This window comes from Hipposideros armiger, unplaced genomic scaffold (assembly GCF_001890085.2).
Source record: "Hipposideros armiger isolate ML-2016 unplaced genomic scaffold, ASM189008v1 scaffold_110, whole genome shotgun sequence".
Classification (NCBI taxonomy): Eukaryota; Metazoa; Chordata; class Mammalia; order Chiroptera; family Hipposideridae; genus Hipposideros; species Hipposideros armiger.
Window position 1 is genome coordinate 966,480 of NW_017731460.1, and position 16,633 is coordinate 983,112.

Sequence of the window (16,633 nt, forward strand, 5' to 3'; positions counted from 1 at the left end):
GTTCAGCATCTTAGCTGTGGAGGGCAGTGTCACTGGCCCTCATATGTGGGATCCGAACCGGGGCCCTCTGGCATCCCAAGCGAGTTCTTAACCATTGCGCCACTCGGCCGGCCCTCTAAGAGGTTTTAAAAAATGATTTTAAATGTGTCTGTGTGAATGTGGGAAAATTACCAATTTAATGTGTTCTGGACATTTGGTGGTAGGGCAGCTTTTGTTTGCACAAGTGGAATTTGTTAAGGAATGCTGCCATTCACAGAAATGAAACTGAATCCCTTTGTTTGTTAGGAAATGTTACGAGTTGGTATTATTACTTGATGATTCTTTTTAAGGTGACTTAAGATTAGAATTACTGACAAAATAAAATCAGTGTTTCTTGTTTTCTAATGAAGTGTTGAGACCACAAAGATAATGATGGTTAGCATTTATTTGGAAAGAATAAGTTGGAGAGTTCTGCCTTTGCTTTACTGAAAAGACTAATTTTTTAAAAATCCATGGCGGCAGGTTGGTGGTGGGAATATTATATTAAATGCCAGTGATCTACTTTGAAAAATGTATGTGTTAATTTAACATCTGGCTTAATATCAATTCATTTTTAAGTAAACAATTGACCTGCTTTAAAATAACTATGAATGTTATATAGTTCATATTACCTAGACTATTAAAAAGCACCTTATTAGAAACTGACCAGTATGACATTTCATATTTGATTTGTGACGTTGGCTAGCATTCTTGGAAGGATCTCTGGGTGGGAAACCTTAAAACTCTGTTAGTTCTCTGACTGATGAGGTGGCTGCATAAATAAAATTTACAGATAAATCCCCAAACTTATTTACTCTACATGTCCTTTTCTAGGGCTGCAGGCAAAAAGTAAAATGTACTGGTGCCTAATGCCCTTTCTAGAGCAGAGTTAGGTACAAAAATAAAGTGCACAAGTCTGTTTGCTTCTGTGTCCTCTGAGCTTTTGAAGTGGGGGCTATGTGGGCAGTGCGTCTAAGTACATAGTAAATGGCCAGACTTCTTAGGAGAGGACAGGGGAGTCGGGGTGGATTGATCCACACTCTAATTAACGAGGCCCTGCCCAAGTTCTAGCAGGCAGAATAGAGAAACAGCCGCCCAATGGTACTGCACACACTAAGGCCAAATATTAAATAAATGTTTCTTGTGTTTTAAATAATCGATATTTTGCTCGAAAATACCTCATCATTTTTGATTCTTAGCAAGAGCTGGCAGTAGATGAGTACCTGCTAGGTTAGATTTATTTTTCTCCTCTGTGTCACAGACAGTATAACAAATTGCGAAACCTCCTGAAAGATGCGCGTCACGACTGCATTCTCTTTGCTAATGAGTTCCAGCAGTACTGCTATCTCCCTCGGGAACAAGGAGAATCCATGGAAAAGTGGCAGACCAGGTATGGCACTGAACTGCTGTGAGTTTTCACACGATTGTCTCCTGTAAATTTCTTCATCATTGGCTCTTTGGGAGCTGACCTAAGTGGTATGCTAAAATCAACAATTATTTCTGGAACCATGAGTAATACTGAAATGCTTAATGTGTTAATATTTTAGATGTCATTTGAATAATAATTGATATAGTTTAGAAATTGTACTTAGGGAGAAATTGGTACCCAGAGTAAGTTTGCTCCAGACCCTAATGGCTAGCAGGATCATTCCAGTGATCCAGAAGTCATAAATTTAACACTTGGGGGGGGAGGCCGGGGGGGGGGGGTCCTACTTTTAAGCTAAGATCATCTCTATTTTTCTGATACAGGTTCCTTTAATGTCCCAACTAGTCTTATTAAACTGAAACTGTTAGGTTCATTCTGGTAGAGCTGTTTTAGGAAGAGCAGTGTCATAGTTTATATCCACCTAAAAGCAGAGCCTGAAGCAAGGACTTGGTGTGGGTTGTGTATATCGAGGTGGTTCCCAGAAGCAGGAGTGAGGAAGTGGATAGAGTGGGACAGCGAAGGAGGGAAAGCAGTAAAAGATGTGTTACTGCTGCTGGGAACCTGGAGAAGCTGTGTAGAGTGTGCCTAAAGCCACCTCGAAGGTCAGGCTAGGGCATTTAAGTCAGTCCCCACTGTAGCTTCAGGGGTGTTAACTCCACTCAGTGGGCCCTTGAGAGGGGAATGGCACTGCCCACCCAGTTGCAGCTCAAGTGAGAGGTAGGTCTAGGACACTTCTGGAGAGGGCAAAAGAGACCTTAAACTTTAAAGTATCTACATAAAACATTTAAATCTCCTTTTTCCTTGTAATTCTTTATCTGTATGGCCATTAAATATTGAAATTCTCTAAAGCAAAATAAGCACTGATACATACTGAGTCCTGATTTATAGTCCCCCAGCTCCCCCAGGGCTCAATTCCAGAAGGGAAAAGCAAATCTTTCTCTTTATTGGGTCACATGTGAGCTCTCAGAAGGATCACACTTACTAAATACAAAGCCTCGCACATGGTAGGGACTCAGTATATGTGGGCTGAATTTTTGTTTTAAGCTCTACAACTAAAGGAACCTTACATAGCATCTTAATTTACAGAAAGGAAAATAGATGCCCACAGAAGTTGACTATCCAAGTTTAGATACTTCATTGAAAACATAATTCAGCCTTCAACACATGTCTCCAGTCCTGGACTCTGTTTTCCAATTCTGATTCTTTTCAGGAAGATTTTCAGACATTCCATGTGGTTCCATATCAGACCTTACTGGATTATGATCCTCAGCTACTAGCAACCTAGTTTTTTTCTTAGCCAAAGACTTTATCTTTTAAGCCTCATGTAGCTTGCCACCCGTGTGGTGGTGTGTCAATCAGCTCTCCACTTAAAAAGTGTTAAAAGATGGCAGAGCCTCATGGTTTCTAGGCCGTACCAAGAAATGAAAGGTTGCTGTGGTGGTTGGATGTCTTAAGGAAGAAGAGATGTCAGGCACTTTCTGATTTATCTTGGTATCCCCCCAAAGTCCCCAGCTCAGGGCACATTTATAGTGAGTGCTCAGGAAGTATTTGTTGAATGAATGAATGGTTGCCTATGTAAACCAAAGGATAGCAAATGAAAAGCCAGGTGTGACGTTCTGAACCATAGCTGTGTCTGTCTTCCTTGGGAGAACTTATGTGCCCTTTGCTTTTCTAGGAGCATATACAATGCAGCCGTTTGGTACTATCACCACTGCCAGGATAGGATGCCAATTATTATGGTTACAGAAGATGAAGAGGCAGTTCAGCAGTATGGAGGTGAAACAGGAGGAGTGTTTGTGATTTCCTTCAAGGTATTTTCTAGCTCTGTGTGTGTGTGTGTGTGTGTGTGTGTGTGTGTGTGTGTGTGTGTTCATTTCCGAAGTAGTTCCCAGAAGGCTCCAGCAGTTCTCAACCTTTCACAGGGGTCGCCGAAGACCATTGGAAAACACATATTTTCAATGGTCTTAGGAACCGAGACACTGCTCCTCTATCCGTCTCCAGGCCCACGTGTAGATACGCCCACGTACGAGTACCCGGGGACCCATGTGAAAGGGTTGTTCGACCCTCAAAGGGGTCACGACTCACAGGTTGAGAACCGCTGCTCTAGATCTTTTTGGCAATACAGAAAAGGGAAAATAAAGAATGAAGGAAAACTTCAAGAAGTTCCACGCCTTCATTACTCCCAGCTAATTAATCTTGACCCTAGCAAATCTAGGCAAGCCACCTGTGACTGTAAGGCCTACAACAGTTAAGACTTCAGCCCAGGCCAGCCGAGTGGCGCATTGATTAAGAGCTCGCTTGGGACTCCAGAGGGCCCCGGTTCAGATCCCACATATGAGGGCTAGTGACACTGCCCTCTACAGCAAGATGCTGAACAACAGCTCAACCTGGAGCTGGGTTGCTGTGAGTTGCCAGTGACGGCGTAGGCTGCAGCCCCTGCTGCAGTGGGTTGCCATGGGCTACCGTATGTAGCCAGCAGCCAGCGTGAGCGGCCAGCAACCGCAGTGAGCGGCCGTCCAGAGCCGGTGACTGATCTGCCTCGCCCGGGAAGAGCGCGATGATGGTGCCAACTTGGGCCAGTGAAGCAACATCCTCCACAACTAGACTGAAGAACAAAAAGACAGCAACTTGTCTGTTCCCCTTCCCCCAATTCCCCAGCGCTGTTCCCATCCCCCAATTCACCAATTTAAAAAAAAAAAAAAAGACTTCAGCCCAACAAGCCTCTGTTGACAGTAAACTCATGTTTGTAGTTAAAGCAATAACAATAACAATCATTAGTACAATAAAGTAATAGTGATGATGATCATCATCATAGGTTGAATCTTTTTTTTTTTTTTTAAGATTTTATTGGGGAATTGGGGAAGGGGAACATCCAAGTTGTTGTTCTTCAATCTTAGTTGTGGAGGGCGCAGCTAGCCCAGCTCTAAGTCCAGTCGCCATCTGGCCGCCCATTGACGGCTCGTGGCAGCTCAGCTCAAGGTGCCGTGTTCAGTCTTAGTTGTGGGTGGGTGTAGCCCACCATCCCATGTGGGACTTGAACTGGCAACCTTGTTAGGAGCACATGCTCTCACCAGCTGAGCCATCCTGCCACCTGTTGGCAGCTCAGCAGCAGCTCAGCTTGGGAGCAGCTCACTGGCCCATGTGGGAATCGAACTGGCGACCCTGTTGCTCAGAGCTCATGCTCTTAACCAACTGAGCCACTCTCCAGCCCATATAGGTTGAATTATATATTGCCAATATTACATTGTTTTTGACCTACAAAATGGCAGTTTTACATGGTTTGACCAAATAGTAATAGCCAACATTTATCTATGCCAGGCACTGTTCTAAGTGTATTATTTCATTTAATTCTTGCAACAATTTTTGAAGTGTGATCATCCCCATTTTATTGATGAGGAAACTGAAGCATAGAAAGGCTAAGCAACTTGCCCAAAGTCACACAGGTAGGAAGTGGTGGAAGTGGGACTAGAACCACGGCAGCCTGGCTAAAGCTCTTAACCATCATGCTTTCCTGCCTCCCAAATTATTCTTCTGAACACACACAAAACACAGTTTTAAAGGCCAGTCTTGTTTCTCTGCTGTTCCTCACTCTTCCCCACTTGTGAATGTACATGGGCATTAATAGGGATAAAGGAAGGAGTGAGATGTGATATTATTTATGTGAAGGCTGTCAGATGAGCTTGGTGTACAGATCATAGACAGGAGCAGCATTAATGGTGACAGTTCATTTGGCTGTCTTAGCAACACAGTTCTATTTCTTAGGTACCTTTTTGGAGAGTAGAATGACTGTTAATCTTTCAATAGATTACTGGTCTCTTCTGTATGCCCCATTGGTCAATCAAGTTCCAATGGTTGATATCTTTTTTTGATTCACAAACTAGAATGAGGTCCTCCATTACCCTTGTCAGTTTACAGAAAGTCTAGTTGGATTTTGAATTGTAGATTCTATAAGCGTTCCCAGGTGCATGTATTGCTAAAGATTTGCCAATAGAATTTTCTTGGCTCTGCTATAAAAAAGTGTTCTGGCATGCCAGAGAATTCCAGGGGCACTGGATATTAATGGCAGTGTCACTTGTTTTTTCTGTTGCAATACATCATGTCTTGTTCCTACAGAAGACAGTTGACTAAAATTACATTTTTCTACTTTTGTGAAAATTACTTTTCTTTGTAGTTCAGTGGTACAGTAGTTTTATTTTGTATAGCATTTCCTAAGTAAACTGTGACCAAGGGCTTCATAGAGGTGAATGATAGCAGGAAAAAAGACATGCTGTGAAGTTCAGATGAGAAGGAAGCCTGGGATATTCTGTGGGGACGTGAAGTTAGATGGGGAAGAGAGAAGATGATAAATCCTCTTGAAGAGGTGGTTCATAGTGGCAAAACTTAATCTTGGTAACCTTTACACCTTAAATTCAAGCCTTAGATAAAAGTATTGGGACATTTTCAGCAAAGAAAGTCCTTGATTTAGTATTATCTACATAAAGTCTTTTATTTGTGTAACATTTGCTGAATTGGGGACCTTTGGGTGAATTTATTTTATTTTATTCATTTTATTTTGTTTAAAGCCTGGTGCTTTTTTTTATTATTACCCCTTCTAATCATTTAATGTATTTATATGCAATTTGAAGGTAAGACTTTTTTTATCAGTACTTTTTCTTTGGTGTTTTAGCTATAAATTTGCCTTTTTAATGGACATGTGATGTTGTACTGTGACTTATGCAACAGCTATCACTTAAGCAAGTCTTACTTTCAATTAGTGCTGTAATAAACCGTTGTATATTTAACTCTCACTGAATTGCCCATTTTGTTTCATACTAGTCACTTGTTTGTTTTAAGTGCCTTTTAATTTTAACAGTTTGCTTTTTAATAATGCTATTTACTAAAGTTATTTATTAAATAAAAATGCCTAAATTTAAATACTCACACAGAAGCCTACGCAAACAACTTTTACCAAGGTTCCTGTATCTTCTGGTGGCTTTCTAAACATCCCTGCACAATTTTCTTTTTCTTTTTTTAAATTATTTAGCTCATTTACAGTTGACAGTCAATATTATTTTATGTTAGTTTCAGGTGTACAACATAGTGGTTAGACATTTATATAATTTAGGCAGTGATCCACAGTTTTCTTAATTATGTCTTCCACCATCCCCAACTGTACCACAGAAGCAGCTGCCACTAATCCTAAATAAATATTTCCTATTCTCCTTAGAAACAGTTAAACCCAGTTTTTACCATACCGTTGCCATCTGAGGCTCACACTGGTAGTGGTGCAACAGTTGCTTTTTGTCCTTGTAAAATGAGCAGAGACTAATTCTTGGTGCTGATAAGTGACCACAGAATTGGGGTACTGATGTAAGCACAGACAGAACTTCTGGAAGGACTTGGGAAAAAAAGGAAGCAGGTTGAACAGGACCTTGAAATTAGTGGGAGAAATGCTGGAGTCAACAGTAAGGATAATTTATTTTCTTTTTAAGTTGAGAAAAAAGAATGTGCTAGACTCTACCTTAGACTTAAAGTTGAGTTAAAATCAAATCTAAATTTGATTTTATGTAGTGAGTCAACCGCTTGGAGTGTTCCCTGCACACACAGAGCTGAGGTAGCACAGCCAACCTCACCACACTGCCTTGGGGCTTTGTCTAGACCAGGGGTCGGCACGCTGCGGCTCGAGAGCCACATGTGGCTCTTTGGGTACATACATGTGGCTCTGAAGTAAAATTGAAAATGAAAATAAAACTATCATAGTTTCATTTACAAATTTTTTTTTTTTTTTATCTGAGCCATCCTGCTACCTGTTGGCAGCTCAGTGGTTGCTCAGCTCGGGCTGGACTTGAACCGCTGTTGCTCAGAGCTCAAACTCTTGAGCGAGCTCTTAACCAACTGAGCCACTTGGCCGGCCCTCATTTATAAAATTTTTAAAGGATATTATTTACATAATGGTGATTTCATTTGTTTTATGGCTCTCGAATAATTTTTAAATTGTTGTGAGCGACAGGATTGGCTCTTCGGTCTCAAAAGTTTGCCGACCACTGGTCTAGGGCATCTCTGAAACAAGAATGCCAAGAGGTTCAATAATATTCTGTAGTAGTCTACTTTGTGGGGACTCTGACCATTGGTTTCAAAGTTATATTTCATACCAGGCGATCACACTAGTAGCATCCTCCAGTGTCATTTACATGAGTGTTACTACATCTGTCGATAGTCGCAGAAGACTTGGTCCTCTGGGAGCTTATGAAGTAGGGAAAAGCCTAATACCAAGAATGCTTTGCTCATTGGACTGTCCCTGGTCTCTGCTCATTTGATATTGCCAGTGTGTTGGGGTGAGGGAGACATTTTCTTATACACTTGACTCCTTGCCATTTTTATGTGCTTAAATTTCTTATAAATTTCAAACATTTCAGGATGAAAAAAAAAAGACAAGAATGCACATGTACAAGGTTTTCCTATTCGTTCACTGTAGGCCATTATCTGCAGCAATGAGATACATGTAAAGACCGGCAAACTAAATGTGTGTGTGTTGGGTGGGAAGGAAAAGAGAGGGAAGTTCAGAGTAATCAGGGATGTGGACGTGTTCACGGTAGGAATCGCCTCCCTCGGGTTCATTTGGCAGGGCTTTGGGGATTAATGAAATGGTAGAAAATGAACTGGTAGCATGAGGCTTGGGAAGGTAATGCTCATTTGACACTTCTTCAAACCTGCATGCCCGCAGTTCCTGTTCAGGATTTTTGGTAATACTACTGTAATGAAGAATTATTCTCTTCTGACCGTGTTTCTCTTGCACCTTTATTAAATGCAGAATTACCTGGACAATTTTTGGCCTGATTTAAAAGCTGCCCATGAGCTTTGTCATTCTATCCTTCAGTCCCGACGGGAAAGAGAGAGTGAGAGTCAGGAGAGCCACAGGAAGGAGTATCCAGAACATCTTCCCCTGGAAGTGCTAGAAGCCGGCATTAAGTCTGGACGCTACATCCAGGTGAGGTGCTAGTGAGGAACCGGCCCCAGGACCGGCCAGGATGCTTTCTTCCCTTCTTTACTTGCCTCCTGCCATAGACCTCTAATTTCAAAGGCTGTAAACAAGATGGGTGTGAGTAAGCCAGGGCTGGTGATGTTTAAGATTTGGGAGTCATTCTTCCTATAGACATGGCTGTCTGGTTGGAGCTACTCTTTAATGTTCTTAATTAGGTTACATATTGAGCATTCATGAGTAGCCTTGTAAATGCCTCCTGTCACTGGGAAAGAGAATGTATTTTTAAATCAAAGTCTGGAGGTTTGGCAAAAATCGTAAAATTGGTGAAATTTGGCTTCTTCACTTGTCGCCATTTTCCCTCCCCTTTTTAAGGGCCCCTTTATGGTCCCCCAGGACCCAGAACCCAGCTGCTGTCAGGGTCTTAAAAAGAAATCAGATAAAATTAATATTCAGATTTTTTTTTTTTTTTTTTTTAGCTGAGCCATCCAGCCACCTGTTGGCAGCTCAGCGGCAGCTCAGCTCAGGCTGGACTCGAACCGCTGTTGCTCAGAGCTCAAACTCTTGAGTGAGCTCTTAATATTCATATTTTAAGTTTTACATGCACTCATTTGTGTGTGTGTGTCTGTCTATGCAGTTTTATCACATGTGTAGATCTGTGTATCCATCACCACAATCAAGATACAGAACTGTTCCGCCATGGATTTTACATTTTTAACAAACCACTCAGATAATTTTTATGCAGGCTGAAGTTTGAATTCTCAAACCACAGTAATGTTCCTCCCTGAAGTATGGGTATTTTAAATGATTATACCTCATTTAAAAGAGTGGGTAATGCCTCCAACTTGGCATTAAGCTTCACAACGTTCCTGTGAGGATATTTTGAGGAAAAAGATGTTTTAAGGACCACTCATCACTTAAATAAGGTAGATCCTAACACTTTCAACACTTAGTATATAAGAGTAGTTCAAAATGATGGTGTGTTCTCTGGAGGAAAGAAACCTTGGTGGCGAATATTATTGCTAAAGAAGGGGATCACAGACCTTCTAAGAATATTATGGTGATATTTTCATACTGTTTTTTAAAACTGTACCTTTTGTAGGTAAAGCGGGCCAGAATGAAATTATTCACGTGGATTTTTATTATGATTTTAGGGAATTCTGAAAGTCAACAAACACAGAGCACAAATAGAAGCTTTCGTGCGACTTCAAGGAGCCAGCAGTAAAGACTCAGGTTCCGTATCAGCCTTACGTAACTCTCCATGCTACTTTTTTATTCTGATATAGCACAATGAAGAAAGCGACGTTGAAATTGTCACATCATATATGCCATGTCAGATAGCCCCACATACACTGGGTGTGTGGGACCATGAGTTGGTTTTTCCCCTAACTTTTTGTCAATAATTTCTGATTTTGTTATCATAAACTTTAAAAATTATAATGGCTAATAGTTGATCAAGTGCTTACTGTGTATCAGGTACTGTTCTAAGCACTTATCGTAGGTATTATTATTGTTTTCCACCTTTTCCACATGAGGATACACAGGTTGCACGTGAGGAATAAAATACAGAGAAGCACAGTAACTTGCCTAAGATCACACGTCTGAGTGGGGAGCCAAACCCGCCACTGAGGCAACTTGTCCACGATTTTAAGACATTGCCCTGAACTGCCTCAATGTGCCATATTGCCTTTTTAGAATCACTCAAAAAGTAATGAAAATGAAAAAAATGTGCAAATTAGTTGTATCATGATAGAGTGTACTACCTAGTTCTGCAATGATGAGGTGAGAAAAGCCCTGACAGTCAAGGCAGCATGGGTGGGTTGAAGGAGAATGAAAAGTAATGGCTTTCTCGGGGCTTCTGCTCGTCAGGATCATTGCTGTCAGTTCTGCAGGATCCATAGTTCATCAGGCTGGCCACTCCCTGAGTGTGATCCCTTTAGGTGTGCGACAGAACTCCAGCACAGGCTTACATAGTCTCATGCAGGGAACTACCTTAAGGTTACCTACCTTAAAAGATGATTGAAGATGGCCCTTATGGCAGCATGTGACACAGTATGATGTGGTGGCTGTGTTTCTGTGAAACACAAGAAACTTGACTTCACCTTTGAAAGGAGGAAGCTTTTCTTCATAGGAATGCTTTGGACCTCAGATATATTGTGTTTTTGTTTGTTTTTTTTTCAATATGGAGCTGGAACCCCAAGCAGCTCTTTTTTCACCTTTCTTTCTTTCTTTTTTTTTTTTTTTAAAGATTTTATTGGGGAATTCAGGAAGGGGAACAGTGTTGGGGAATTGGGAGAAGGGAACAGTGTTGGGGAATTGGGGAAGGGGAACAGCCAAGTTGTTGTCCTTCAATCCCAGTTGTGGAGGGCGCAGCCAGCTGAGCTCCAAGTCCAGTTGCCATCCGGCTGCCTGTGGGCAGCTCACAGCAGCTCAGCTCAAGGTGCTGTGTTCGATCTTAGTTGCGGGTGGGCGTAGCCACCATGCAGGAGTCCAACTGGCAGCTTTGTTGTTAGGCGCACGTGCTCTCACCAGCTGAGCCACTCAGCCGGCCCCCGTATACACTATGTTTGAAGCACCTCACTGGTGTGGCATCCCCCTAGGCTTTATGGGGTTTCTCTGTGCTGCCCCAAACACAGGTTTAGTGAGTGACATCCTAATCCACGGGATGAAGGCTCGAAACCGCTCGATTCATGGAGACATGGTTGTTGTGGAACTGCTCCCTAAAAATGAATGGAAAGGAAGAACTGCTGCCCTTTGTGAGAATGACAGTGATGACAAGGCCTCAGGAGAGTCCCCAAGTGAGCCCATGCCCACAGGTGAGCCAGCTAGAAAGTCATCCATTTTTATTGTGGAATGTTTATTTTTCCTCTCCTTCACAATCCAAAAATACTGCAATTATTAATATGTAATATTGTCTCCTTTCCTACATTATCAGTTTCCCCTTCTACGGGTTTATTTTATTATCATCAGTACCCAAATGTGCTATAATATGTCCAATCTTAAAACAAAACCAAAAACCTTCCTGGGTCCTAAATACTCTGCAGCGACCACCCTTTTTTCTGCTTAAGTTTATGACAAGACTCAGGGAAACAGTTAACCCTGCATCCTCCCTGCTTCCTGTTTACCCATTTTCTCCAAAGGCCACTACATTCAGGTGCACCCCCATTCCCAATGTGCACATGCACACACGCACACACACACACACACACACACACACACACCTTGACCTCTTATCAAGGTCACCAGTCCTCATTGCCAGCAGTCCTCAGCATCTGTAACCTGTCAACAGCATTTAGCCCACAGACCACTCCCTCATCTTTGGCTTCTGGGTTCTTCTCCTGCCCTGCCGGTTGCTCCTCCTCGGTTCCTTTGCTGGTTCTTCATCTTACTGTCCTCTTGAATGCTCTGGCTCCTCTCTGGATCTCTTTTCCCCTGCACACTGTCTCTAGGAGATCTCATTCAGTCCTCTGGCTTTTTAACTCCAGCCAAGAGCCCTTCCTCAGTCTCTAATCTTGTCTACTCAGTTGTCCACTTGGCATTTCCCCTGGATGTCTAATGGGCATCTCAGATTTAACATGCCTCATAACAAATTCCCAGTATCTGCCCCCAGACCTGCTCCTCCCCCGGTCTTCCCCCATCTCCATAAATGGCAAGTTTATTCTTACAGTTGGTCAACCCAAAGACCTTGGAATCATCCTTGTCTTTTCTTTCACCCATCAGGCGGTCCTGGCAGTTCAAACTGAATTCAGCCACTCCATAACCCACCATTTCTCTCCTAACTTGGTCCTTTGGCGAGATTTTCCTAGCAGCCTCCTCGCTGGTCTCCCTGCTCCCACCCTTGCTTCCAGGCAATCTTTTCTCCACACGTGAGCCACAGTAATCCTTTTTAAAATCTAGGTCTTGCCACATCACCGCTCAAAACTCTCCGGTGGCTGCCTCATATTTCTCTCAGAATAAAATCCACAGTCCTTCCCCTGGCCTACAGGGTCCCGCTAGCTTGGGCTGCCTTCTGTCATTGTCCTCTTCCTCATTCTGCTCCTGCCACATTGACCAACTTGTCCTTCCCACCACTGGAAACAAGCTTCTCACAAACGCCCTCGTACCTCCTTTCCTCACTTCAAGCCTCTGCTCAAGTGTCACTTTATTTAAAATAGCTGCCACTCCTGACCCTTTATCTCTCTTGGTCACGGTACCCTACTTTGTATCTTTGTTAGCTGTCATCACTACCTCACGGGTATTTATTTTTTCCTGTTGGTTTCCCACCCCCATAGACACCCAGACTAGACACGCACACTCCAGGAAATCAAGCACTTTGTCTGTTTTGATACTGCCATATTCCCTGCACCTAGAACAGGGCCTGATTCCTGGTAGGAGCTCAGTAAATATTTTGTGACAAGAAAAGCTACACTTTTAACTATTAAAGTTTGTTTTTCTTCAGTCAGTGGTGATAAAAAATGTTGTGTATCAGACTTATGATTTGTATACTTTTTGGTATGTCATGTTGGGCCAATTGATCTTGGCTGGTGAGAGAATGCAAGAAAAACAGTGAAGATGGACAGTAGAGGGCATTGGTTAAAAAAAGTAAAAATTGTTGACTTTTCCCAATATGTCTAAACCTAAGATTGGAACATAAGGGCAAAAGAGAAGGTGGGACTAATGGATTCTAAATATCACAGCAGGTCCTACAAAAGAAAGGGCGTACTGACAATGTTATTTAAAAAATTATCCATCTTAAGAAAAAAACCCACCTTAATATGTAATAAAATGCTAGGAAGGCAAATGTTTAAGCATTTCTCGACTTGTGTGGATGTGGCTGAAAACATGGGATGTTGTGTTTCCTGTTTTCTTCCTCATTGCTGAACTGACCAAAGTCCAGATAGGTGACACCTTACCACTTAAAGCTTTGTTTTGTTCTGTTTTCCCAAAGGCAGAGTGGTCGGCATCCTTCAGAAGAACTGGCGGGATTATGTGGTGACATTTCCATCCAAAGAAGAGGTCCAGTCTCAGGGCAAAAATGCTCAGAAAATCCTAGTTACACCTTGGGATTACAGAATTCCCAAAATCCGAATTAGCACCCAGCAAGCAGAAGCCCTCCAGGTAGCTGACATTGTACCTCTGCTGTTTTCCTTCTGTGTATGCCAGCTTGTGAGCAGTACCAGGAAACATTGTTAATTCCTTTGCATAAGAAGGGTTACATTATTGATGGCATCTGGCATTCCCAGATCCTGTTTTTTAAAAATTCTAAATATATAGAACCATCTAAGCAGTAGTCCTCAGTTAATAAATGAAGGCCAGAGAGAAATCGTCCTACAAAGAGCTGTGTAAGACAACTAGAGAGAACATACATTATCCAGCTGTCCAACACAGAAACTTTGAATAGATACACTGTGCCAACACTAACAAGCTTTCTTCTAGCAAGTGATACAGAAATACGATCACTCTGCCCTGTAGGGATGATATAGAGATACTTCACAGAATCGATTATCCATAAAGGAATATAGCACCAGGGAGAAGACATAAACAAGAAAGTTAGAAATTAACCTTTACTGTGGCGAAGAGTGTTGGCATCACCCGATTTGATTTGCCTGATGAGACACTGAAGCAAGATGTCCCCTAACCTGGTCATTGTGTACCTTTACCTCTTGAAGCCTATTGCAGGCTTTCCGAGGCCAGGAACAACAATTGCTTTCTTTAGCTATGGTTTGCCGGAATTGGGGAGCATTGGGGTTCTGTTCACACTGATGACCTTCTTCCCCACCAAAAGATGTCTTAAAAAATTAGGAAGTAATGTCAGAGAAATTATAAACTAACTCGTACACATGCAAAAGTGGGATTTTTGTTTTGAAATTTAATTTGGACTATGCATAATTGGGTTTTTCCCTTGTGTCGCAAATGTTGACTAGAATGTGTTACAATTGGGTTTCTTTAACAGACTAAAATTTTCAGCCCATTTATTTGATGTAGAGAGGTAATGCCTCCCTTCAAAGCACTGGGCCAAGTATTCATATACCATCTGGCAATTTAGTAAAACAAGAACAACGACAAAAAAAATGCCCCACTTTTTGCAGATTGGCCACTGTCTTTGGAGTTTGATGCTGTTTATCTCGTTTGTTTGGTACTTCTAATTAACCCGCTTAACTCCTGGCATTGGGCTCGTGTTGTTTTCTTCCCTGTATAGGACTTCAGGGTGGTCGTGCGCATCGATTCCTGGGAGTCGACATCCGTGTATCCAAATGGACATTTTGTACGTGTTTTAGGAAGAATTGGAGATCTGGAAGGAGAAATTGCAACCATCCTGGTGGAAAACAGTATTTCAGTTGCCCCTTTCTCAGAAGCTCAGGTCAGATTTCCCTGAGAACTTTGGTCTGGTGAAAGGAAGGTATTTTGTATATTTTCTTTTTGCCTTTGTTATTGTTTGTTTCATCATTAAGAAAGAAAACAAAAACAAAAACCTTTGTACTGTGTCACAACCCACAGTCTAAAGCTACAGAAAATGGAAAAATCTCATTTCCCTTTATTCTGTGTTTGGACTAGACTGAAGTCAGCTTCAAGTGCAGAGCAAGATTCCTTTAGCCTCACAGCTCTCAAAATTTTACATTTTCCAACTGTGCTTAAAAATGGTATGTCAGTGTCGTATAGTCAGTATACATCCATCCCCAGCAACTACAAGGGTACAGACCCACTAGGCTTCAACTCCCTATCATAATCATTCAACCTGAGGCCTGCAGAAAGCTGCAGGGAACAGCTTCTTGGGTTCCATACATCTCTGACCCACGTGTCAAAAAGAAATCATGCTCATTATGAAACAGTTTTTGTAACCTTTACAAAAAACAAAAATTCTATGAACATAAAACATCAGCTATTTCCATCACTTTGTGATCTTTTAAAATTTTCATCAATCTTGTTAATTTTTTTGCATGGCTATATTCCTAGTGTATACATACTATTTTCTGCTCTGCTTCTTTCACTTAAAATTATTCCTATATATTGAAATAGCCTGCTTATTTTTAATAGCTATGGCAAATTATTGTATATTGATATACTCGAGTTTGCTTAAGCGTTCCTCAATTTTGAGCATTTGGACTGTTTAATTTTTCAGTATTACAAAAAAAAATGCTACTTCAAACAATTTTATAAACATTGCTTTCTTTTTCCTTTTGATCATTTTCCTTGGAATATAATCCTTAAAGTGAGATTGCCAAATCAAAGGACATAAAAAATTTAAATAGCTTTTGTTATGTATTGGCAGATTGTTCTCCAGAAAAATTGAACCAGTTTGCAATGCTATCAAGAGCATATGGGTGTTCTTATTTTCATTAGTGTTTTTGACAGAACAGTAGCTATAACAGTAAACTATTTTAGAATATTTTACATTATTAAATTTTTATGTTTAACATTAGTTTCTGGAAATTATTTGTTGACTTGTTTCAGCTCTAAGTGAAAATGTTAGAATAAAGCATGGATTAGACTTCACAGGACTAGAATTCTCTTCCCTTTTAGCCTACTTAACTGCAAATTGATGGCTTAAACAGGTAATAATGGAGAGAAAATGCCCTGGATTTGTCCTGCTTAAATTATCTTTGAGGAATAAGCTTCTCATATTTGGGACATGTTGATTTTATTTTCAGGGCTTGACTTGAATTAAGCGCTCAACTATACTTAAATAAATGGATCACTTGAAAATGGGGCAGATGTTGTACTCTTTATAAGCCACCCATTCATTCTTGCTCCAGCTCTTCATAGCTAAAGAGGCTGGTGACAGTTGTGGGACATTCCTGTCAGACAGTAAGGGTCCTCAAGGGCAGGAGACTGTGACTTTCCTATTGATGCCTGACTTTCCAACTCCTAGCACAGTTCCTGACACAGATGAGGCACCTAATAAATCATTATGGATCAAAAGAAGCAAACACAGGTTAAGTGCAGAAGGTAATGGGGAATTAGTGGGATTTCTATGAGGTCACATTGTGAATGTCACAGAGTAGATTTTTTTTTTAAGATTTTTTTATTGGGGAATTAGGGGAGGGGAACAGCATTGGGGAATCGGGGAAGGGGAACAGACAGGTTGCTCTCCTTTTGTTCTTCAGTCTAGTTGTGGAGGACGTTGCTTCACTGGCCCATGTTGGTATTATCATTGCGCTCTTCCCAGGTGAGGCAGATTGGGCGACGGCCACTCATGGCAGCTCTAGGCAGCTCATGCTGGCTGCCGGCCGCTCACGCCGCTGCTGGCCACT

General features: G+C 41.6%; 1 protein-coding gene across 3 annotated transcripts in view; it reads left to right on the forward strand.

Annotated features, from left to right (window-relative positions):
- Window positions 1-16,633, forward strand: part of DIS3L (DIS3 like exosome 3'-5' exoribonuclease) — a 33,478-nt gene that overhangs the window by 8,703 nt on the left and 8,142 nt on the right. For 2 of the 3 annotated variants that reach the window (XM_019647322.1, XM_019647323.1), the window contains exons 3-9: window positions 1,280-1,408; window positions 3,120-3,255; window positions 8,235-8,411; window positions 9,557-9,635; window positions 11,039-11,218; window positions 13,330-13,499; window positions 14,581-14,742. In XM_019647322.1, coding sequence (XP_019502867.1) covers window positions 1,280-1,408; window positions 3,120-3,255; window positions 8,235-8,411; window positions 9,557-9,635; window positions 11,039-11,218; window positions 13,330-13,499; window positions 14,581-14,742 — 1,033 coding nt within the window. Of the gene's footprint in view, window positions 1-1,279; window positions 1,409-3,119; window positions 3,256-8,234; window positions 8,412-9,556; window positions 9,636-11,038; window positions 11,219-13,329; window positions 13,500-14,580; window positions 14,743-16,633 lie in introns of those variants that run through there. The other variant, XM_019647324.1, reaches the window with a different exon arrangement.